This window comes from Malaya genurostris, chromosome 1 (genome assembly GCF_030247185.1).
Source record: "Malaya genurostris strain Urasoe2022 chromosome 1, Malgen_1.1, whole genome shotgun sequence".
NCBI lineage: Eukaryota > Metazoa > Arthropoda > Insecta > Diptera > Culicidae > Malaya > Malaya genurostris.
Genome location: NC_080570.1, coordinates 109,112,613 through 109,138,745, shown reverse-complemented (window position 1 = coordinate 109,138,745; position 26,133 = coordinate 109,112,613). Strand labels below are relative to the sequence as shown.

Sequence of the window (26,133 nt, the reverse complement as noted above, 5' to 3'; positions counted from 1 at the left end):
ATATCTCCGGAACCAAAAGTCACAGCCATTTGATCTTCGAACTTGATCAATGGCCCGACAGTAGCTTTCAAACGAGCCCAAGTTTGTTAAAATCGGTTCAGCCATCTCTGAGAAAATTGAGCGCGTTCAAATACAACGCTTTTTGTCGGTTACGTCACTTATACAATCATATCTCCGGAACCAAAAGTCACAGCCATTTGATCTTCGAACTTGATCAATGGCCCGATAGTACCTTTCAAACGAGCCCAAGTTTGTTAAAATCGGTTTAGCCATCTCTGAGAAAATTGAGCGCGTTCAAATTCAACGCCTTTTGTCGGTTACGTCACTTATACAATCATATCTCCGAAACCAAAAGTCACAGCCATTTGATCTTCGAACTTGATCAATGGCCCGACAGTAACTTTCAAACGAGCCCAAGTTTGTTAAAATCGGTTCAGCCATCTCTGAGAAAATTGAGCGCGTTCAAATATCTTCTAAAAGTGCACACACACACATACACACACACACACACACATATACACACAGACATTTTCCGATCTCGTCGAACTGAGTCGAATGGTATATAACACTATGGGTCTCCGAGGCTCCGTTCGAAAGTCGGTTTTTCCAGCAATTCTAATACCATCAGAGAAAGGCAAAAATGTATCATCTCACTGCTAGGTGGATTAAACACGTTTTTTAATTTAAGAACAGAAAATAGCAACTAGGGGTTAAATCTGGCGAATATGGAGGAAGTGGTAGCTATTCGACTACCAATTAATTTAATTCAGCACTAATAGTACTGTTGTTGTACCGTTGAATTCCACTATGTTATATCACGTCATTACACTCACAAAGTCACTATTTTCACAGTCACTATTTTTCCGAAAGTGTATCAAACGTTATAATACAGATACGTATTTCGGAAAGCTATTTTCATCCTTCTTCAGTGTATCGGTTTTATAAGTTTATTTAGCAGGTAATCAATCAGTATATCTAGTTTTTCGAATGATTTACTAAACGTAATTTAAATTTCCTTGAGTTAAATTCATTATTGAAAAAATAATAATAATTTCAGACGAACCATTTTCTAACGTCCCAACTTATCGCTTTACAAATATTATAGTAGCTGATGTCGAATGAAACTATTCCAGTGAACGCTTAACTGAGCAAGTGTTTGTTTTTTTTTGCAGTATCCTATAAAAAATAGGTAAAATACCTCCTGCTTCCAGCTCCTGCTGCCACGCGCAGATTTCTGCACAGTAGCGAAACCGGGACTGCGATGACGAGGGAAATTTGACCGCACTTCATTAGCATCAATTACGAGTATGTTTTGACGGATTTCGAGGGGGATCTCGAGTGGCCACAACAAATGTACTGACCGCACAACTTCCCCCGAACCGGACGGCATCAGCGCGGAGTCAAACCGAATGACCACCGCACAATAAGAACTCCCCGGAGCTCGATAGCTCTTCAGATCGCGTGTGCAGTCGCCGGTGGAAAAATTAATTAAAAATTAAACTTTTTCAATCTAAACGATAGAACTGCTTTTGCAGTACGGCGAAAAAAAGTTCGGAAAATTGTGCTCATAGAAAACATACAATTATTTACAGTTTATTGCAGAGTGGTATGCAGGAAAAAAATGCAAATCATAACTGAAGAGGATTCTCTAATGTTGCGATAGAAAGAGGGCATGCAAGCTGAATCGGAAACCGCTGCCCAGATGAACAATTCTAATTTTTCGATGATGAATAGAAGCCTTTCGGATTTCATAGTAGGCCGTTTCAGAAATAGGCCTGTGAAAACATAGACAGGAAGAAATATGCCATTTAATATAGGTTGGCAGGATTCCTTAAATTGAATCGGACTGTATTTGAAATTCGCAAATATCTTCAGCATCATTTCATTAATCTGCCTATTCACAAGTGCTCTCTCATCCATCATTATGTCGATTACCGTTTCACATTTTTAATTTCCTTCATTTCCACTTGTCGTATTCAACAAGCGACATTATGAATGTGCTGCTGACCGTGTCCGAAGATTATTTCTTTTCAATGTGCAACCTGTTCTTTTTTTTTCATGCTGGCTATTGAAAAGTCGCACGAATTGACGTTGACCACATTTACTTTTGCTCTGACCAACTGGAAAACTCGCCTCCCACTTTCACTGTCCTGAATGGATGGTGCACGCGGAAAGCGGGAGAAAAATGTTTGCCCGGAACTTGCTCCGAAGCGAACTCGACAGTTGACGCTGTGTGTTATTTTATCTCTTTCCCTCGCGCGCTCTCTCTCTCTCTTCCTCGACCTCTCTTTCTGTGTTATTTTTTTTTGTTTGTTTGTTTTTCTCCATCGTTGCAATAAAACAAGCTTACAATTTTCCGCCTCTGTAAGCTTCTTTTCGCAAATAAATCTTTTGATCGCCAACCGACGGTAAATGACCGATGCGAAAAAGTTTTCTCGAGCAGAAAGGAAAACTGTAATGGTCGGATTTATCCGTTGACCGACGATGGCCACCGGGTTAGTTGCCAAGTGTTGATTTACCAAACAAAGACAAAACCGGTTTTCGGATCGCAAAACCAACTGTGCGTTAGACGGGATCAGCGTTCTTCTAGTTGAGGTCACTTGCGTTTCGTCAAGGCTATTATTTTGTTGTCGATTTTTTCGTGAAGGTTTTAAATTAACTTGCAGCTTCTCGGTGATTGGTTGATTTATGAGAAGATTTCATCTGCTTAGAATCTCTTCATAGTTTGAACATTGATAGAATAATGGTGAAAATTCATCAGAGAATATACTTTTCTCAATTCGACTATTACTGTGATGAAGCCTTTGTCTGGTCATTCAAACAGTCACATTAAAACAATTTTTTCATTGTGCGAACTGCCGTTCTACGCATAATTGTCCCATATGTATAGGAAATCCCATAGGTTATGAGACTATTAGGCGTAGAACGACAGCGAATTTTGGACACAATTCCGAATAGACACATCCTGGTTTACTCAAATTGATTTGGGTAATTCACAAAAGCGTACTTAAGCGTAGCTTATTCGTTAGCGTTTACGGAACCGAATATATAAGAAATAATACAATAGAAGTGAACCATTGAACCACTTCCGAGAGAATGGAATACGGATAAAAAAGTGTGATTTGTCGGGTACTGATACTTGTGACGCTCGATGAGTTAATATCAAGCGTCAAAGTCAGAATCAAAAAAGTAATTTTCGTTGATTCAAAAGTGACGGAAATCACGAATAATAAATGTCACTTTCAGCTCCGCTTTCAAATTATACGAATGAGATCCGTGACCAGTCAGCGACAAAAACGGAACAGTAGTTTCAAAATTGTGTTTTTTTTTCGTTTAACCTTTCATTCGTTTTCGGATTTCAGTGAAAATCGTATTCTAATTTTAGGGTGTAACTTAACAGGTAACAGAAGAAAGAATGGGAGTTGAAATTCTAAAGACGACATTTTGGTTTCGTTTCGTCGTAGGGGAACGAGTGACGTTGGCCTTGCTACTCTTCTTTGTTGAAGTGAAAGGCGTTTGTTTTGATTACGATCATTTACAAAAGAGACAGTAAACAAACGAAGAAGAGGTTGTTGCATTGGATTTTTTTTTTGAAAATGCATGACAATTTTCAACTTCGGTCAAGATAGCTAATATGACATTCGATGCTTTCGTGGATTAAAGTAGCACAGATGAAAATATTTTGTAAATTTACAGCTTATTTCATGCACATATGTGAAGCAAGAAAATGAATATAAAATTACTTTACAGTTCTTCATTTGTCTGTATACTTTAGAAGCAAAACTAAGCTTTATTTGAAAAATGTAATTTTATCCATTAAAATAAAACAATGCATTCCAATTTAATTTTACATCGACTATTGTTTTTCAATCAAGTTTTAGATTCAACTGATATGCATTTCATATTACTATTGATTTAAATGTTGTGAGGGTTTCGTTTTTTTGATATATTTTATTATTTAATATAGTACTCGAAGCTGTAGTACGGAGACTCGGGTTGTTGAAAACGGACAGCATTGATATTATTGGTTTTGATCGTTGAGCTGTGGAAGAGGCTCTTGTTCCTTTTGAAAGAGAAGCCCAAATGGTGTTGGATCCGAGGTAGAAATTCTAGGTTGTCGACAAGTCTTAGAACACTAGTGACATACGATGATTATATTAGTCGTGAGGTAAAAAAGCCTAGTTGGGCTGCTAATGGGGACTCCATAACTTACTGAAATCCCGTAGCTTGCAGACACGTACAAAACTTTCTCTATGGACGTCGTTGATACTACCTGATAATATTCGAGTTCTCGGCGTGTTTGAGAGAAAAATCCTGCGCTCAATACTCGTCGGTAATTTTCTTATTTCATCTTAGAAATGCACGAAATGTCGAGATCTAGTGTAATTTCGGGAAAAAATTACATGGTTGTGTACGTGACACGACCGATCATTATGACATGACATTTTCAAACTCTCTCATCAACAGATTTGAATTTGAAAAATAGGCAAATATTTGCGACACACTATCCAGGATTCTTAAGCTACACGGATAAAAATTTATTGTCGGTACCATGATTTTTTAATCATAAAATTATGAACTATGTCTGAAATTTCATATGCAAAATGATTGATATCACAAAAATTTCCATGGAAGATGTGTTGTTGTTCATGATATTAATCATTTTGCTCATGAAATCATAACTTATTATTCATGATAGACATTAATCATGGTACCGGCAATGGATTTTTCTCCGTGTAATGATAGAATTGTAGGAAGTAAGAGACTTCAATTACTCATCAAGTGCGTTCAAGAAGTATTTATAATAATATGCATAGCAAAAGTTTTTTTTTCAAACTTCCACTTTCGTTCGTGAATAGAGATTTCTTTTCACGACGAGCGCCACTGATGATTTGTTTGCTACGTTTGATACATGTCCACAAAAGGTTGGTGTTTCCGACAAACCTTAATGAAAATTTTCAACGCTGAAGCATACCTACGGGGTTCTGCTTTCTCTACGGATCTATATCTTAGAACTTATGTATTTTGTTGGGTCAGTACTCCTGAACCAGGAGGCTCACTGATAATGTCATGTTATTGACTCTTCGTTAATAAGCGTCGACTAACTCCGGCAAAATGCTATGAAAACAATACAAGTTGAAGAGGAAGCAAACATATGTTTGCATTCAATACAAGATTTTTTGCTTCAATTGACTTTAATGCTTCATGGCATGAGGCAATAAAAACTAAATAAATTCTAAGCAATGATTCTAACTAATTTTTACTCTCTAATTTTGCAAATACTGGATGTGCGGCTCAATATCGTTCATACAGAAACTTGATATTCTTCTAACATAAACAAGTATTGGTATAATTATACGCATGTAGCGAGTAGACGCTTGTTGTTTTGCTTCAAGACTGTAACTGCCCGTGAACCGGGCTCGTCGAAGGGTCCTACTCAAATGATAAGTTTTGTTTTGTCACATCAAAGTATTTAACTTTTGGTAAAACGAGATCAAATGCAACACGACGATATTATAGAAAAAAAATTTGGTGTCCAAGGCTATGAATAATATTGATAGAACTCATGAAGCAATGTCTTGACATTAACTTCTTTCTGTTTCTTAACGTTCGGAATCATTGCAGGGCTAGTACTACGATCCTACTGACACTTCGAATCCTTCCAGGTCCCATGCCCCATTGATCTCATCAAAGTACCACATTTATACACTGAAATAGATGTAGTGTTGCTACTGTAGGTATTCTCACCGAGGAGGCATAATTGACAGCTTTTGATAATTATGGAAAATCAATCAAGCATTGGCATCAAGAGATTTTTAGTCAAAACTTGTCAAAAACAGTTTCTTTTCAATAAAGTACCGGAAGACATTCGGTAGTTTGGTTGGTTTAAGGAAATAACAGTTGCCAAGCGTACTACACTCTTACTCACTAGTAGTAATACTCAGTGGTGTTTCACCCAAAATTGGGTAGTGATGAATATAATATTTCATGAAAGTGTCACTGACTTTTACTGACGTGCGTCACCTTTCGGCCAACTTTTTTACTTTATAAATCTACTCTATTTTTGGGTAGGTATGCAAGCAATGAGAAAAAGTGTAGAATATGCGACTTGCTCACTTCTATTCAAATTAAATTCTACTTCAATAAAAAAAATGAATCTCTGATCCACTCTTCAAACCGGACAGCTAAGATTGTTCCGCCGACGTCACACCATCGAGAGTGTATTCGCGCGGTCATTGTTATAAAATTGAAACTTGTGTACGGTTGTCAATAGTTACGTGTGAACCCGACTCTGGTGTTGGCTGTTGGTTCGCAGTGAAGCGCATTCTACAAGTAGATGTCAGTGGATATAAGAGCCCGGTAAACATTTGCGTTCAGAGCTATGTGACAGTTGCGGAATAAAATTTACCTGAGTATGTTCGAGTGCCCGCGTTATTTGCATGCCCTGGCAACTGTTTCCCACTGAGGAAATGGCGAGAACGATAGGTGCAAGTTGAGAGTATTAAAAGCGGTTACTTTGTCACTCGGAACTTTTTTTTATTGTAAATAAATTAATGAATTTATTTATCATTCTTTCACGATGGTTGTTGGACTCAAATTCGAGTCAGTTTCGAACCTTGTTTTTGTATCAGATTTGCTCAGATCCCCGTTGCTAAGTACGAAACCAACGCACTGAAACTACCCTGGATCAGTTTAAGTTTTCGCAAGCAAAAACGACATTACTTACTTACTAGCTCACTGGAGAAAGTAATAATTTTGTGAAACTAATCTATACATTTTTTACTTACTTGTTTTTGATACTTGTTAGAAATGCACTAAAAACCATTATATTATATTGATAATGAAACGGATACTGATCCTACAAATCCGCTTGAACGTGCCTGGCAGATTTTCATCTTGATGACTGTCAGTGTCTGCCATTAAATAAATAGAATCACAAAGTTGATATAACTGATTATTATTAGCCATTTCGAAATTAATTCTGATGGAAGATTGTGAAGCTTCCAAGGTCAATATCGTAACCGATGAACGGAAGCTGAAAACCATGATCCAGTGAACAAGTAAACATTTTTTTTCGAAAAAGAATAACATTTACCACTCGTAAGGATTTCCCCCCATCTCAGTGTCTGTACCCACTTGAATATCGTTAAATGCCAGCTTATTTGATGATCTATGTGGAAGATCTTTTATCGCATTATTTCATTAGACAAGTGGTTGCTGCCCACGTTCGCTCAATGTGGACACGCGTTTTAGATGAGCTTTTTAGTGACTTCTTTCGGTGCTGAACACCTGACATTGATTCGGCTGACATTTTTGTACACTGTTTTAACAGTCACTCGACGTTTTGTACTTCTACTTACTTTGTTTGCTCTTCGGATAATGATTGCACATTTTTGAGCGCGAAAACAAGAAGAAAAAATAACGCGTTCCAATGATGTGTAGTTGCTTGGAAATTTGGGCGACGATTGATGTCTTCACCATTATGAAACGTACTTGAACCGCAGTCTCCATCTGTTGTGTTAACTAAGTCTAATTTGAATACTCAAGTTGACGTTGCGGGATGCGGTGGCGACTGAAAGCAAACTTTCGAAACAGTATTGGTCGCTACACTGATGACGATTTTGGTTTTAAACTTTTACAAAAAAAAGTTCGAATTGTTTTCGCAGTGGAATTATTTAGGATTTTTAGAATAGATTTTTGAAAATAACTAGAATCGACTGCTCACTGTCTGAATTGGACTTGTCTCTTGTTAGATCTACAGTCCTGGTCATACACCGTTGTTGCAATCACCACTTATATAGGTAAAAAATGGTTTTGAAAACCATTTCTTGAAAGAAAAAAAAACATTTTTTGAAAGAAATTATTTTTCCAAACCACAAATTGGAAATTGTAGCTGAAGGCTGGAGATACACAACGGTATAGAAAACTCGGGTAAAAACTTAGTTATAATGGATGCTGTTCTCAATTTCCTAAAATGTCAGGTATTTATGTGATATTTTTGTGCATGAGCGTTTCTCGGAGATGACTAAATAGATTACTACAAACCAAAAACCATAATTGATGAAAGACCTAAAATCCCATAAAAAAAATTCTGAATTTCATTCAGATCTGACTTCTGTTTCCGGAATTACAGGGTGTCCGATTCTTCAAAATTAGTTAGCAAAATATTCCGGTCTAAAGCATCTATTCCCAACCTATTTTTTACAGCAATTGTTTCTAGTAGTACTTGTAGTTGTATTTTTTTTGTGAATGTAGTAATCATACACCGTTTTCTCAAACTTATATGTCATTTTTATTGATACTTTTTAATTTCCAAAACATAGTGTAAATATATTTTCTGCCACAAAAATAATTTTAAACGTGGTGGTCCGCAAAAGACTGTTATGATAACGATTTCATATCTGATCGCAATATAAGGCTGGGAGCCACTGGTCTAAAGAATCGGCTTTGACAATGCCGATCCCCAATTTTCAATTCTGGAAGTACAGGAAATGGTGGAATCTAGAAGAAACTGGGAAACGGAACTCATTTTGATTTCTCAGGGAAGGCTTAATCGAATGTATTAATGTACACTAGTTTGCAATGAAATTTTTAACGAATCCGTTTTCCGGTTCAGGAGTGATACGGTAAAGAGTTTTGAAATCTGAAATTAAACAATAATTTCTTAACTTACTGGTAGTTTATCCACAAGATGGATAAAAGCAATTTTTTCTCTCTCCATTTCCATTCTTATCAGAAATCTGATAAGAATACTTCATTATTCCACTCTTCAGAGGAAATCAATTTTGAGAATATATTTATAATCAAAACAGATTTTTCTCGAAGGTTTGATTTACAGCAATTGTCAGTGCGGTAAAATTTCAGTTTCTTTCGAATAATACATGATGAAAATGAAATTTATGGCCACTGACCGTCAGCATATCGATTCATATGACTTTTGCTGCCATTTTCCCAGAATTCATAGTCAGTTGAATAATCGTACCTAGTCATTAGAAGTTTTGCTTGCTCACCTTCAAGCTGCTTCATTGTCTTCGCTGTTGGTAGTGAGCAAGTTCGAATGAATAGAATTATAAATGAAGTAAAGTATTGAAAATGAAAACTGAAGGAAGAAACTATCAATTTATGTGTATTCTATAATTGATATTTCAGCTATATGGTTTGTATTTCATCTATTATCGTGAACCAATTCGAATGTTTACATGAACCTCATTTGAAGGCCGCTCTCACACTATTGAAAGAGTTATATTGTTAGTTCAAGAGATCAACTGACGGTGGTTAAACTGAGTTTTGTTTTGAAGAGAACCGATTGAAGAACTAAATGCTGCCCGTTCGGTACGTCAGCGAACGTTGTGTGTGTCAGAGTGTGAAGTTTACTGCAGTAGAGAGATTGTCATTGTGTTTCACATTCGGTTTCAATTGAACTGAATGAAGTTTTACTGCACTGCTTGTGGCTACTCACTGATACAAAATGGTGTTTTACTCACCATTGGGTGGAACCCAATCAAATTGATGTCATTGACTTTGATTGACATCCGTCGCACATCGACCGACTTTTTCTTTATACATCCTTTAAATTTTTGGGTAGGCATAGATAGTAGAGTAGAAGATACTCAATTTTGCAAAAACCATACCTACCTAAAAATTGAGTCGTCATAGAAAGAAAACGTTTGCCGATGTATGACGGATGCCACTTAAAGTCAGTAACACTTTCATCAGATATCGTACATATCGAAAGCTACCCAAAATCAACTGAAGTGCATCTCTGCATTTATAGGTAACGAGTGATGACCTCAATATTTAGGTAAATGCAAGATTGCCCAAAAAGTTGTTATGGCAACTTTGGCATTGTTCTTTACCTCAAGTCAAAGTTTAAGTAGATAACGATCTAATTCTGGGTAGCTCATAGAAGAGCTCGACAATGAGCGATTTCTTCTCAAAAGAAGGTAAACTGGATTCTGAGTGTATCAGTCAATTTGACAGGGCTCTACCCAATTTTGATTAAAACACCATTTTGTGCCACTGAGTAGCCACAAGTATGGGTGTACCATACAAAACGAATTCAAATGACTGTTTTATTGTCTAATATTTCAGATCAAGTTTTTGAGAACTATCACAAATTCTCATCAAAAGCTGGTTAATCCGAAAAGAATCAAATTACAGAATTCTTCGTTGATTACCTGGTTTTGAATGCATTTTCTTCAAATATCTAATAAAAAACGATTCTAAAATAACTGCTAAACTTATGCAAAGATTAGTCGATTTTTATTACACAGTACACTGGAACCTCAATTTACCCGCAGAGCCGGGGGTGCGTAAATAAAATTTCGCGTAAACTGAATAAAACATCGCGTTATTTCAAGTTTTTCGCGTAAAAAAAGTTTTTCAAATTTCGTTTGATTTAAGTGTAAATAATACGAACAATGCTACTACGCCCGATGCTTTAGCGCCTGATGACCTTCTGAGAATGTTCTGAGCCTATGGAAATACTTAAGAGATGTTCCACGATCCAAGAACTACTTGGAGTATTGTCCTTAGGGACTACACTGTGTCACAGCAAGAACTACAACGGCTAATGCATTTTTTGTTTGTGGTTCATACTTTTAGAGCTACGTATTGCTTACTTGTCTATTTATAGCTGTTTTAAGTAGGTTCCCAGTCGTCCAAGAACTTCAGTGAAAACAGATCTTAAGATCTATAGGAGCATTCAGCTCTATGTATAGTTTTGGAATGCTACTCATAGTCGTAGAGCTACAAACTGTTTACTTGTGTATTTTGATCTTTTCTCGGAACATTCCCAGTTATCCAAGAACTTCAGTGAATACAGGTCTTAAGATCTACACGAGCATTCAGTAGTTTATGTATAATTTTCCATTGCTGTTCATAATCGTAGAGCTATATACTGCTTACTTGGGTATTTTGTTCTTTTCTCGTACGTGATAACACTAATATGGACCGAGAACGATAAGTTCGTTATTGCCCTTATTCTTAAGGCCTGAACTACAGGTAGGTTTTGGATGGCCCAGAACAATCACAATTATTCTATTGATCGCATGTGGTATCACGAATGTGGACCGAGGACGATAAGTTCGTCACTGCACTATGTTACACAGGTAGATCTTAAGGCCTGCACTCCAAGTAATATTTGAATGAACCAGCAGTTCCTAAAAATCCGTCGCAATGATTCCATAAATTGATTGAAACACAAAAAGTATAGACCACAAACAATAAACTCGGGTAAGGCTTGTTCCGAGGAGGTTTTGGATGAGCGAATTTTTCTACAAATCTTATCACAATATGGCAATTTTCTGTAATTAGTCCTACGATTACATACCACACTCAATAGACATAAAAAAGTAACCCGTTAAGTGATTATATACAATATCTGTTTCCAAGAGAATTCTTGGATGCCCAAGACCTTATTTAGATTCTTCGAAACTTAACAATCTAGTATTATTCTATTCATATACTTATTAACAATATTCAATTCCCTGAAGGCAGGTTGTTTTGCATATACATATAAATTGAAATTTCCACCATTATGCAAAAACCTTTTTTTTTTTCAAATAAAGCGCATAAAAAAAGTTGCGTAAATTGAAGTTTTAGAAAAAAGAAATTTACAGGTGGCGTAGATGTGCTAAATCTATGACGCAAATCATTTAAACGTTATTCATCAAATAATTAGATTTTATACGAATTTTCAAATCTATAGCAACCATACCTAGTTAACATACATGTTTGCACACGTAAAAATATATTGAAATGCATGAATCATCCATAAAAATATACCATTTTTGACGCTCAAATAAGTCGGTCTCAGAAGTTTTTACATGATTTTTCCTAAGTGTGTACACGTTTTCCTTGAATGTCTGAAATACACTAATGGCATCTTAAGCAAATCTTTCAAATATTCTCCGCTTGATTCTTCCTATCACAGGTACACATGTAAAGGACTACCATATATTCATGGTTGTAGATCCAAGAGCGCATTATTTCACCGAAAGCTGTTTGATCGAAAGCAAGTTAGCCGGTAGCTGTTTGTCGAATGGGTTGAATTGTCGATTAGCCGTCGGAAGAGACGCAGTTTTGAGCAATCTAATTTTAGTTTGAAATGTACTTAAACTGAATCTTCAAAATCCAATATCTATTTTATCGTTTCAACCATCAATAATAATGAAGTGTAAACAGTTTTAAGTGTGATCAACAGTAAAAAGGACTTATATTTCCAAATTCGCTGAGCGCATTCATATTGGTCAGGAATGTGTGACTCCCGTTATTCGGTGGACTTTGCCTTTATCATACATCGGATGAGTTACAATTGTTATGTGTTGCATGTATGTACCAAGTGAAAAATATCCTGGAAAGGGATTTCCATGGCACGTTACAGACTGGGGTGGTATACCTTTTATTATATACTTACATGTGCCATTCTATTCGATGGACAGCCCAGATACAGTATGGATGTACAATACTAGGACGAATACTAGCAGGCACTCAGACGACCTATGCGGTGGTTCTCGCACAAAATCGGGTTAGATTTTAATAACTTTCAACAATAGAAAATTGAATTTAAACTTGAACAGTACAATTCCGCGGCAATCTTCCCCTTTCCACTCTAGTCTGCGGCTGCCGGTGAGGAGTGCGACAATCCTATGGTAACCGTTTCCACTCCGGCCGGCGGAGTGGGAAAACAGATTAGATTCGAACGCATTCGTGGTCGAGGAACCGGAACAACGGTGCTGAAGGGTGCTCTGGTACTTGATCTTCTTTGCTAAAAGTTGCCATAGTTTGCATTGCCGGCAGGAGTAGTAGGGGCTGCTGGTATGGAGATAATATTAATTTTGTTTATTTGTACACAAGTCGGTTTTGATTGTGATTAAACATTGACTGGGTTTATCAACTTCAGACTTCAGTGAATGGGAAGCCCGCGTGGATTGAATGTGACTAGTACTGAGAAGATTATCATCGAAGGCAGTCTTCGGTTCCTTGTTGCCATCCCGAGCTTGTTTCTTCTGGTTAGGTAACATGTTTGTATGGCTTTTGAAAATGGTTACTGAAGCGATGAGCATTGTTTTAGAAGATTTTCTGTTACATATTCTGCGAGCGAGTACAAAGTGACCACAAAGATATCTCTTGTTTTTGTGAGGGTGACCAAAAAAAAATTTTTATTATATTATTCTATAATAAAATATAGTACACGCAGAGAAATTGAGCTTGTTGAAAATAAGAAAAACATTTAGTGGACTTTTAGTCATCATTTATGTTTATTTCAAGCTAAAATATGACTGTTTTGATTCAACCTCCTATTTCAAAAAAACAATAATCTTCTGTTTAACTTGAGTCAAAATTATGGACAGGATTATTGAAAAAAAATGTTCCAGCTGAAAATCCCACTTCGTTATTGAAGCAGATATGCCTAGAAAGTAGCTTTACAAACATCGCGACGGACAGATATCTAAACACGAACAATAACAATTATATTCATTTACACCAATAAACTCCGAAGTCCGATGACTTTTTGCAAAGAACGATGGACTTTACCATTTCTGTATAAAATGTTTAAAACGACGAATGTAACAATGAGTGATTCTCTTTGTTTACTTTCTCTTTCGATCACTGCGAAATGTTCCATCTGTTTATTTTATTCAGTGCAGATTAAAAGATGATAGCTTTAGTTATTATTATCGGTCAATAATTGGAGAGAAGGATTGCGAAGAGTACCGTAATAATCGAAAGAGAAAGTAAACAAAGAGAATCTCTCATTGTTACATTCGTCGATTTGAACATTTTATACAAAAGTTATGTTTATTATAGTACTCTTATTGATTTTTTTACTTCAAAAGAGAATAGGAAAATGAGAGAGAAAACAAAAAAGCCGCCTGTCTTTGACTGAGTATACTTCTACTTGGTCATAGAACTATCGAGTATCTCATTTGACAGTCTCTTTCACCGTACCGATTACAGTTGACGATGATTTTAGTAAGTCTGTCAAGGTCATTTGACATGACTGACAAATTGTAACTCTGTGCATGATATTTCTATCCTGAGCGAACGGTAAAAAGCTCCGAACCACTCGTTACTGAGAAATAAACCAGGATTGGTTTGATTTAGCCATGTGGATAAATGGAATTTGATAAAGTTAAACACATTTTTTGAACTTGAAACAATTTTTGAAAACAGTAGAAATGAATATTAAAATAGTCCTGAAAATATTTGGGTGTTGAAATTAATTTAAAAGAAACTCCAGATTTTCGACAGCATCGCATGAGATAGAAATGCATACTATAAGACCATGTTTTTTTTTCAGCAACAATATTTACTGTATTGAAACAATTTTACTTTAAAGCCCGAATAGTAACAAAGCCGGTTCTTCCAAAACAATTGTTTTCATCCGGTTCTTACATTCAAAAGTTTTTTTTTCAGTTTTTACCTTTTTTTATATATATAAAAAATAGGTATAGAATTCGCTCAAACTTTCGAAAAATTTTCCGAGGCCCGGAGGGCCGAATGTCATATACCAATCGATTCAGCTCGACGAACTGAGCAAATGTCTGTGTGTGTGTGTGTGTGTGTATGTGTGTGTGTCTGTATGTGTGTTGTCAACTAAGAGGTCGAGATCTCAGAGATGGCTGGACCGATTTTGATCAAACTAGTCGCAAATGAAAGGTCTCCCCGTCACCCAGAACGCTATTGAATGGTTTTGAGATCGGATGTTTACTTTTTGAGTTATACGAAGTTTTATGTCAAAATTTTCAGTTTTTTGACAGTATCTGTCACAATTGACCTTGAAAACAGAATATGTTTTCAGACTTTGATTCCGCACGGTAATAGCTATCCAACAAGCCATAGATTGTTAAAATCCGTCCATTTTTAACGGAGATATCGAATTTTTTGTGTAAGCGACTTTTCCCCCATATTCCAGCAGTAGAAGTTCTGAGCGCTGTATGGCAAAGAAAGGCTTGGGAGCAACGTAAAACACGATTTTTTATACTGTTACATACAATAGTTTCTAAGTACCAAAAAGACTGTGAACAGCATTATTTTTCATGACATTTTGCCTCGGACCAATTTTAGCACGGTTCGTTTTTGGCAACATAATCGTTCGAATATGACATATTGGAAAGATGGCAGTACTTCCGAATTCTGAACAATTTCATAATTATATTGATTTAAACTGCTTACAGCAATAAATGCTGGAAGAACAAAACACCCATATACCATTTGAATCAGTTCGTCGAGATCAGCAAATGCGTATGTGATGAATAATTTCACTCAATTTTTTACCTTATTTTCGAAGATGACTCAACCGTTTTCTACAAACTCAGATTCATATGAAAATTCGTATGCTCCTAAACAAGGTTCCTGAATTATGTTTGGATCCGACTTCTGGTTCAGGAACTACAGGATGATATGTGAAACAAAATTAAAATTGTGTAACTTATTTTCCTCGTAGATGGCTGAACCGATCTAAGATTCAAATGATATCTAAGAATCATCTAAGATTTGCTGATTTGAATAGTCGACAACCAAATAAACTTATTTTAGTTTTAGTGGTATTCAGTTTTCGATTCGGAAGGCACCCAACAATTTAACTCGTACTACGATTTCTCAAAGATGTCTATACTGATTTTTAAACATATTGAAACAAATGTAAACTAATCAGGTGAATTTGTCTGACTTCGGCTACACCGATTTTCGAATTCCGGCTCCAGTATCGAATCGTTTCTCAAAGCTCAATCGTTTTCTCAAATAAAGCCAAATCGAATTTCAGAAAAAAAAATTCAAATTAAAATAAACTTATAGTCCCACACAAAATTAATTAATTTTATTCAATGCTGACTTCCGATTCTGGAATTACAGGAGGATGAATTTTTAAAATTCAAACCGATATAGAAGATGATAATCCCGAAAAGCTTGAAAGTTGGACTCAAAACTATTGCAATTTATTCGTCATATGGCCATAAGAATCGGTTTGATTTATGCTGGTTCCTGAATACCGGCTATGGAAGTACCTTAAATTACCGTAAATTCTAAAGTGGAACTCACTTCGACATATCATGAAAAGTTTAATCGATTGTAACCTTTTTAGATAGAGTAATGAGTGATTAAAATGTCAAATTGCAGCTTAAAACGACGGTCATTAAAATAATGTCATGACAACCGAAGAATATTCATGAAAAAAACACATGCGGATTGATAAAAAAAGGTATCATCTCACTGATAGGTGGATTAAGCACGTTTTTCACTCAAAAATGCTTTAACGAGATCTCCGAACTATGTTGCACAGATATTAGAGAATCCAGTCAAACGGCTAACATATTTCATATTAAAATCTTGCAAAATTAAACATAAATAATGTATAAATTTTTTATAAATTTAATAATGGATATGGATATTTATAAGCAGTGTTTGGTGATTGCCGAAAATTTGACATAAGCTGCTCGATATTTATCAATATTGTATACAACATTTGCAATCCGGTAGAAGATCCTACAAGCACTGGAGTCTCTCAATGCATGAACCGCGAGAGAATTTTTCTACATTTCTTCGCTCGATTTCATACGCTGAGTACATCACGGCCCTTAAAAAAAATTACAGTCTGATAATGATTGGTGCTGTGTGGAATTTACCAAGAGAGAATCGCAAGTTGACAATTATCGCAGAAAACCGAATCGATGATTCGACTTGATGATTCTCATACTAGGTTGCAATATTTCAAAACCCTTGTGTGGAGAATTCACAGACATTTTCATAGACATAACTTATACAAGGGTTTCATGCACATAGTTAGAATAAGTGGCAAAAGTGAAATGATTATATCGCAATTATCCACTGCCCATACAGAATCGGTTCACGAAACGAGAATAAGCTACCGTTTGTTGCTTCAGAGAGAATCCCCACAGCAGCGAGCTAACTTTTGATTCTCAGACAGGTTATCGAGAGAAATTCGCTCTCACACTGGTGTCTATTCTATGTTAAATGAACCATGTCGGTTTTTTGTTGTTGCGATGATATCCGTTTCTCTTTGATGGCACTGATTGAATCGTGTGAAGAGTTGCAAGTGAGCGTTCCTTGATACGATAAAAGCCATCCTTGTTTATAAGAACATTAAACCAAGTAGTTAGGCGAGAACATTTTGTCTCTTATTAAATGGTGTAAAATTCGCAATCGAATATATTAATAACATAAACTGTTATGTACTGAAGAGTCGAGTATGTTTTAGAATTGTTTTCTATACTATAAAAGTTTTGAAAGATTCTTAACCATATTGAAATCGGTTAGAACTACTTTAAGAATATCTAAAACAATTGTGCAACAGATCACCAACTTGTTCATGTTGTACTAGCCGTTAGAGGAATTTTCTAAAAATTTTCAAATCATCATGCAAACAAGAAGTAACCATAACAATTGTGCAACGTATCAATTTTTTTCCTGAATGGTTGTCATAATTGTATCGGACACAAAAAAATGGTGAAAAATATCTTTAGGAAATGATGCTCTCCGCAAGGTAAAATATGGTAACCCGGATTGAGAACCTGTCTTTGAAAAATATTCTTCTGCTGAGTTCATCGAAGTTTTCTCGTAGGCAACTTTTTTGCGCAACTCCAGTACATGGACTGACTAAAATTAACATCTGCGTATTTCAAAATTTGGACCCGCTAAGATTAATGACCATACTGTTTCGTTTTTAAATTCAACTTATTTGATGAAAAAATTACAAAACGTAGAACATTTCTTTCTGAAATAATCACATATTAATGTTTCCTGATGTTTGAATTATATAAATCATTGCGTTGCGTGAACCATTTTTTATTCTAGACACTGTTATCATCGATGCCTTGTTGGGAAAGATTGGTTTTTTTTTAAATTTACATGTTCATTTAAATATCAATATGATCAAAATAATTCGAAAATTTGTAAGATTGTTTCAAAAATTATCTAATGCATATTTTAAACACCATTCCAATGATTCTCATTAAGAAGAAAAGACTCGTACGTGGTTTCAGCAGGATGGCGCCACGTGCCATACCTCGCGAGAAACGTTGGCAGTGTTGGATAAAAAACTTCCGCAAACCATTTTTTTCAGAAGCACTGATTTTCCTTGGCCTCCGTGATCACCTGACATAACGAGCTGTGACTTCTATTTATGGAGCTATTACTTCACTTAGTTTATTTTATGAGGCTATTACTTTACTTTGGGTCACTTTACTATTTATAGGGGCTATTACTTTACGTTAGTTTACGTCAACAAGCCTTGGACCTTGGACGATCTGCGGGAAAACATTCACCGTGAAATTGGAGAAATTGATTCCGATACGTTGAAAAAAGTGGTCATTAATTTCTTAAAACTGTTATAATATTGCATATCAAGTAATGGGCATTATTTGTCGAATATTTTTTTAAATCTTATATTTTTTATTGCTGATTAGTTTTTTCGTCTAGAATGTCGAAGCTTTTGTCAGTTTACCTCATAAATGTGTCAGGTTTCTTTATGCAACTCAGAATGAACTCAAGTCTTCGTTTACGAAAACTTTTTCGTTACGTAGTTCTTTTTACGAAGTGAATCCCAAATAACGTAAAATTTTTTTAGGCATCAACTTTGCAAAAAGAAGTTTCCGCATGTGTTGTATATTCTGCGATGTGTTTTGAAACAATAATTAGGGAAACGGAAGTTTGAAATCGTTCCCAAATCCAAAATGGCGTCTTCCGATTCATCGATAATTCTCGAAACCGGCAACAAAAGGGATATTTTCGAAACAGACTTAATTAATAGTTGGTGGCAGAGTGGCAATTTGTCAGTCACGCTGAATGACCTAGACAGACTGACTAAAATCATCATCAAATGTAATCTGCACTATGGAAGTGACTGTCAAATGAGATACTCGATAGTTCTATGATCAAGTAGAAGTATACTCAGTCAAAGACAGGCGACTTCTTTTATTTTCTCTCTCATTCTCCTATTCCCTGTTAAAGTTCAAAAATCAAAGAGAATACTAACATAAACATAAATTGAAAAAGTTCATTATTCTATGCAAAAAGTCATCGGATTTCAAGTTTATTGGAGTAAATGAATATATTCAAATTTTTATACTACCCGAATATTATTTAATCTCATCGTAATTAAGTAGTGACAGGATAAATAAATATAATATCAATTGCTTCTGCAATCAATGAGCGTCCTGACGAGCGAAATATTGAGAGAATTTTAGGTTTGACACACCGGCTCTCAGACACTCAATACATGGTGATTTGCAGTGCCTGGTTGAAGCTGTCCAACAGCAACATACACGGTACAATAGATGCACCTAGAAATAAATACTTCTGTTGTACTCAGAAATTTAGTTGAAAAATTTTCTAGAATTTGATTAAGCTTACGGAAAAATAAGAACAAATAACTTTTTTGCTAATCTGGTTAAATATCTCAACAATTTACCTAGACTCCGAGTTTGTGCCCTTTTGTTAGATTTTAAGTTGAATGCACCCAGGATAAAAAAGGGCACAAACTCAGAATCTAGGTAGATTATTGAGATACTTTTTAACTAGATGTGGGTAAATAAGATTAATAAGTTGGCGATTCGCTCGTATCCTCCAGTAGTTTTAATCGCATTCTAGATTAATTTTGTATGCACTTTCGCAGTACCACATTAGAATTTATTTCTAGGTGCATCCAGTTTACCGTGTAAGCCATCCAATCTTTGTTGTACAATGTTGCTAGATGATAGTGACAGATATCAGTTCAAGAGTACCGTTCTTACCTTTTACAATATCAGTATTTTCGGGATAGGTTTTACGAGTAAACGCAAGTTAGTTTAAAGTTTTTTCAAATCAATGTTGACAACTATCGGTTTATCAGTTATTTTGGAAACCGTAGAAATACTGAATAAAATGAATAAAAGAGGAAAAAGATTACAAATTTTTCTATTTATTTATTCACATTTTTCTTCTTCGTTTTGATTAATAATGAATAAAAGAGGAAAAAGGTTACAAATTGGTTACATTACAAATTTTTCTATTTATTTATTCACATTCTTATTCTTCGTTTTGATTAATAAGCACCCGGATATGTCACTCATCACTACTCATCAAATACCCGTATTGAGAAGATTTGTAACGAAAATCGATAAATATTAGGTCCCCATCTTGGATACCGAAACTACTTAGAACATCCTTCTAGGGCATATACTAATTAATTTTGGTTCCAAGAATATCCATTACATTATAACCAACAATACTCATAAGGAATTTTTTTGCGTTGAATGTTCCAAATAAAGTAAATTTTTTACGCAATAAATTACAAACAACGTAAACTTTTATACGTCATGATTCAATTCACGAACCCCCGATTATAAAATGTTGAGATATATTTTTATGTTTTGAAATATGTACTTCCACGTGCCTGCGTCATTCTTGGTGAATTTACTTTACCTTAAAAATTCATTTTTTTTGCTGTGTCCTCGATGTTATTATTCCGTCTGAAGCCTATTCTTATTTTGCTAATATATTGCATTCTAATTCCTTCAACAGGCTCGAAAAGACAACGTCTATCTACGGAGACAGATCACGATACCGGCTCGGAGTCCTCCCCCAGCAGCCCAAGGCTGAAAGCGGGCCTGTTTACGCTCCCTATGAAATTGTCCCCATCCCGCAATGGACCTCCCAGTTCACCGGAGTCCGATCTCGACGTTGATTCGGCCCCGGACGATTCGGTCGCCCCGGAAAATCTCAGTCTTAAGAAGGATACCGGCAGTGTACGGAAAGTTTCACCTGAACGCAACTCGCCGGTAAACAATGGGCTCGGCAATGGAAGCGGTGCGACCAGCAGCTTAGGTTTTCTGCCATATCATACCCAGACACCGCAGTACCAGCACGGATTGGGAGTGACAGGATCACCGAATCCTTCAAGGTCACCGGTGGATGTTTTGCTAAGGTGAGCCCAGACAAATCTTCCTATTTCACAGGGGCATGACTTTATCGTTCTCGATGTTCCTTTTCATGTATTCAGAGTATTTCCGAACCGCCGTCGGAACGAAGTGGAGCAGTTACTTCAGCGATACCGAGGGGACGTAGTACAAGCAATGGAAGCCATGCTTTGTGGAGATGACGGTCTGCATACGACGATGAAGTGAGTATGCCACATACCATTTTCAAATAGCAAATGATGTTAACAACCTTTTAAATTTCGACAGTGTGCCAACTCCATCACCTCCGTTCCCACTGAAATCGGCTTTCTCACCCCTGATGCCACCGGGAGCGTTCGGAGCACCAGCGGTCAGCCGAGGATATTCCTTCTTGCAAGCTCATGCGCATGCAAAACGCTTCCTAACCGCTCCTTACAGTGGAACCGGTTACCTTTCGACGGTTTTGCAGGACACGGAACAACAGTGTGATGCAAGTGGCGGAAATGGGCATGCAAATGGATCCTCATCTTCTGCCACGAGCGGTGCAGGGAACTGCGGGGACGGACAGGAATAATACACGATTATCGATTTGTAAAAAAATGTATTTCGATAGCTTTAAGTGATCAAAACAAAAAAAAACATAATCAATAATAATCGTACTTTTTTCATTTTTTTAATAACAATTCAAGAATCACAAAGTTGTGTACAGAATTAATAGATATGAAGTAAATCAAAAAAAGCATGTTCGCACTTAGAACCTTTAAATACGTAAATTAAATTAAATGTAGATCAATCATGTTCGGAGCTCATTTTGTACATAATCTGATTCTGTTTTATTTTTTTCTTTCGCTGCCCCGTTCACCACGAAGATATCTCTCTAAATATCCGCATATGGTTTCAAAGTCAGCAACATGGCAGTAACAAAAACTTTCACACACGAGGTCACACAAAAACCTAATATCACTAGCTTAGACAAACAACAAAAATTGATACTCTACAAAGGCAAAAATAGTACGTTCTATAATCAAATGCCCTCTATGTATATCGAAGCACTAAAAATACCGATTTATGCAGACATAATCCGTACGCAGAATAGAATATTAAATATAACAAAATATGCTTATATGTAGCCTTAAGACATCTACTCCAAAACGTGAAATAAAGAAGGTGCCATAATCATCCCGAAAAATATGCCCACAAAATATTTCACTCACTTATTCGAGAAAATGAAGAAGCTCAGCCTCATCATCATCTGAAAAATTGAGCACCAAGCCGAATTCCTTGAAATTTAATACAGTTCCCATTGCATTGGTTTCCAGCCACTCTCTTTCTCGCACACCCGGACACCGAACCGGAAACGAATAAAGGGTGAATTTGGTGTCCTTAATATTATTATTATTATTATTATTATTGTTATTTCGGGTTTCCGCTCTTTTTCCCCCCTCTCCGGATCGACGCTGACGACTGACGATGTTTAATAATAATCTGCTGCCTGCTGTCGCTTTTATGTGTCAAATTAATTTCTCATAATAGCAAATGAATTGCATTGTAGAGTGTAGAGAACCAGGGGAAATAGATACGGTTTATTACTTCATTCACTCTGTGCTGCGACTGACTGGTCGGTGATTATTTACTCGGTGAAATGAAGGCCGACACCCCTGGGCGCAGTTCGAAGGATGTCATTGCGAGCGGTGGGCTACCAATCTGAAGGTAGGTATTTTTGGAAACAATTTCTTTTGTTTGCCAATTTAGGAATGTATCCGAACAGCTGGCTGAGCTTTTGATCGGCTTTTAAGGTTGGAAGTTAATCAAATTTGAATTAAGTTTCGGGGTGTTTGAAATTAATTAAAAATTCTTGCATCAAAGTTCGGCGTGGAGTTCAGTTGTCCGTTTGAAGGAGTTGATCATAGCTCTCAAGATGCATATAAATTGAAGGTATGGTTCTCACATACATCAAATATTGTTTTAATTGGTTTGTGAAATGTTCAAAGCAGATTCAAAGAAAAGTGACTACCATTTTGGAGTTTTTCACAACTATTTTCGGTAATTCCGGAACAGGAACCCGGGAACTGGAATAGTCGAAGCCAGTTTGTATGAGTGGCCACTCAACTGGACAAACGTAAATACCCATTGATTTTTTTTAACTTGAATTGAAAAATAAATATTACCGTGGAGTTCTAAAAACAACTGTTCATTGAATAGAACCAGGAAAGTTCGTTCGAACGTAATTTAGCAAAGTCTACAAATCAAAACAACATATAGTTCCGGAACTGAAAGTATTACCCACAACGAATTCAGGGATTATGTATGAGGTTTCTCTTTGAATCTATAAATTTGTGAAAATTGCTTTGGTTATCTTTAAATGAAGTAAAGTAGATCCTTTTTTGCAGTTTTTGATCATTATTTCCAATACTTTCGGGGACCGGAATAGCCAAAGTTGATTCGTAATGCCAGCACCAAACACGACCTCCAAATTGGAACAGTTTAGAACCTAGGTAAATTTTTTCCATCTTTCACTAAGCGACGATAAGATGGCGCTATAAAATTTTCAACGCTTAACCCAGTAGCTCCGGAACAGGAAATCGGATCCAGTTGAAATTCAATGATTTTATTTGGGATCATAAGACCTTGTACTTAAACCTAAATTCATGAAAATCGGCCAAACCATCTTTGAGAAAATAGTCTGAGTTTCGTTTTGGAACATTTAAACACTATTTTCGATGCTTCTGCAATCGAAAAACGGGAACTGGGATAGCCGGAATTAGTTTGATAGTCCATCTACTAATAACGACTAACGGTTGGAATAGTCGAGCTCAGTTTAGATTTGTTTTCACGCTTTTGGTTTCGGCGCTAAAAGTGACGCTATAAATTCTCTAATACCCTTCACCCTGTAACTCCGGAACCGAAAGTTTTGTTCGGATGAAATTCTGAGGCTTTGTATGGGATCATAAGACCTTTAATTTGAACCAAAGTTTGTGAAAGTCGATCACGCTATATCTGAGTAAAATGAATTAGTAATCAGCTTAGGTGTTGGATTTCGTTTTCTTGATAGCGTGTACGAAATTGAACAATGCCCGCTAAGTGGATTGTTTGTAAAGGCGAGTTGTGTTTTCTTCTTACGTGCCAGCGCGTACCGGTGCGTACTGGTTTTGTATCGTAATTTTATATGGCGATTTGAAAGCTTTGGCACTCATCCTCTGTAATTACGGAACTGGAAGTCAGATCCTGATGAAATTTCGTAGCAGCTTTTGCGACAATATAAGCTTCAATTTGATCATATGACCTTTCATTTGAATCTAACTTCGTGCAAATCAACTCAGCAATCTCTGAAAAAGTGAGTTCATATTTTCCTATTTTTTGTGCATATCACCCTGTATCTCTGGAACCGGAAGTCAGATCAAGATGAAATTCAATAGCAGGCTAAAATAGTATAAGACTTTTCATTTGAATTTAAGTTCAGTCATCTCCACGAAAAGTGAGTGCATATTTTTGTTACATACATATGTACACAGACATTTCGTCGAGCTGAAACAAATGGTATAAGACATTCGGCCCTCCGAGCTTATGTTGAAGAGTCGGGTTTCACAGTTATTGCATAGTCTTTCTATATGAGAATGGCAAAAAGACCATTCGTTTGAATCTAAGTTTATTAGAATCGGTCCCATTGTGTCTCAGAAAATCGATTGCAAGTTTGCGTTACATACATACAAAGACATTTGCTGATTTTTACGTCTGGCTGAAAATTCGGCTCTCACAGTGGATGTAGTACCTGTCGCTATGAGAATGAGAATGCCAAAATCACTATATTGGTGAGTTTAATTTCACCCTAATATTTTTAAAGCGTGCTGCTGATCTGATCTATACTAAGATCTATATGGCAATTTCAAAGGATTTTATTAGATTCTACATCGTAACTCCTTAACCGAATTCGTATCCGAATAGAACTCAGTAGTATTCTGTAGTAAAGTAAAGCCATCTAGATTTTTTAAATTCATTCAGTCATCTCTGAGAAAATGGAATGCATATATTTTGCAATTTTTCAAACATGTCATCCTGTATCACCGAAACCGAAAGTCGGATTCAGATAAAATTCAATTGCGTTCTCTGGGAAAATACGGTTCTCTATAAAATTAAAGTTTGTAAAAACCGGCTCTGCCATCTCCGAGAAAATCAAGTGCATCCTTTATGCACATCCATACACACATACGCACACACACACACACACGCTGATACCTACAGTTTGAAATCTTTACTAACTGATCGAATCGTATAAAGAGTTCGGGCCTCGGTTCGAAATTCGGTTCATAATGATTGACATTAAGAGTTGGAATTTGTAATAGCTTCTAACATCGGATGTCTTTGGTAATTCTTGTGGGTGGCAGTCCAAACGAGACAGCATCATTAGAATCTGATGCAATGTATTGATGTGCAAACACTTCGATTCATAGCTCAAGAATCGTCTCTGTGCCAGGCAGCGCCGCCTTTACTGAGCCCGTGGCAAGATTTATTTGTGTGACCCTAACTAACATTTTTTTTGCTCGGTTGGTCCCGTCAAGGGCCCCCAAAGACATCTCAATAGTAAATTTCCAATGTTTTTTTGTGGATTACTCGGCTTTTAATCAACGAATTACCATGAAATCGAATGCATTGTGTTTGCTTCTGCTCTAAGAAGCAAACTGTTCGATTTCTTCAAACTGTTTTACTTCTTCTAGTTAAGTACCGCATCAGCTCACATGTCTGAAGTTGGTGCTGCGATTAATCTTATTTACGCTTTTTCAGCAGATAAATTCTAAACTTTCGAATCACACAATTAGATTTCATTATAAAAAATTGCACTGATTCAGCTCTACAAATATTTGACTCGACCAGTGCTGAAGATGAAGATACTTTCAAGCGTCTATGAGATATAAACGCAAGAAAGGAATGTCCGAAAAGCTTCCGTACAAATCAAAAGCAGTGGTCTCCTCAAAATATATTTTACACTAAAACAGATTTCATTGTTTTGAAGAAGTTTTAAGAATAACTAATGCCAATTGAATATTTTCCACTACTCATCAATAATCCTCTCGAATGTTAGCGCCCACTTGAGGTGCACCTTGCACGAAAATTTTTACCGCTCAATTTTCTCAGAGATGACTGAACCGATTTTAACAAATCTAGATCCGTTGTTGTTGTTAGGCCATTGATCAAGTTCGAAGATCAAGTGGCTGTGACTTTTGGTTCTATAGATATGATG

At 36.3% G+C, this 26,133-nt stretch overlaps 1 protein-coding gene across 1 annotated transcript in view; it reads left to right on the top strand.

Annotated features, from left to right (window-relative positions):
• Nucleotides 1–22,088, top strand: part of LOC131425378 (doublesex- and mab-3-related transcription factor A2) — a 70,763-nt gene extending 48,675 nt beyond the window's left edge. Inside the window, exons 5-7 of the mRNA XM_058587217.1 lie at nt 20,524–20,926; nt 21,002–21,121; nt 21,186–22,088. Of these exons, the coding sequence (XP_058443200.1) occupies nt 20,524–20,926; nt 21,002–21,121; nt 21,186–21,471 (809 nt within the window). The 3' untranslated portion in view covers nt 21,472–22,088. The remainder of the gene's footprint in view (nt 1–20,523; nt 20,927–21,001; nt 21,122–21,185) is intronic.
• The last annotated feature ends 4,045 nt before the right edge of the window (nt 22,089–26,133 follow it).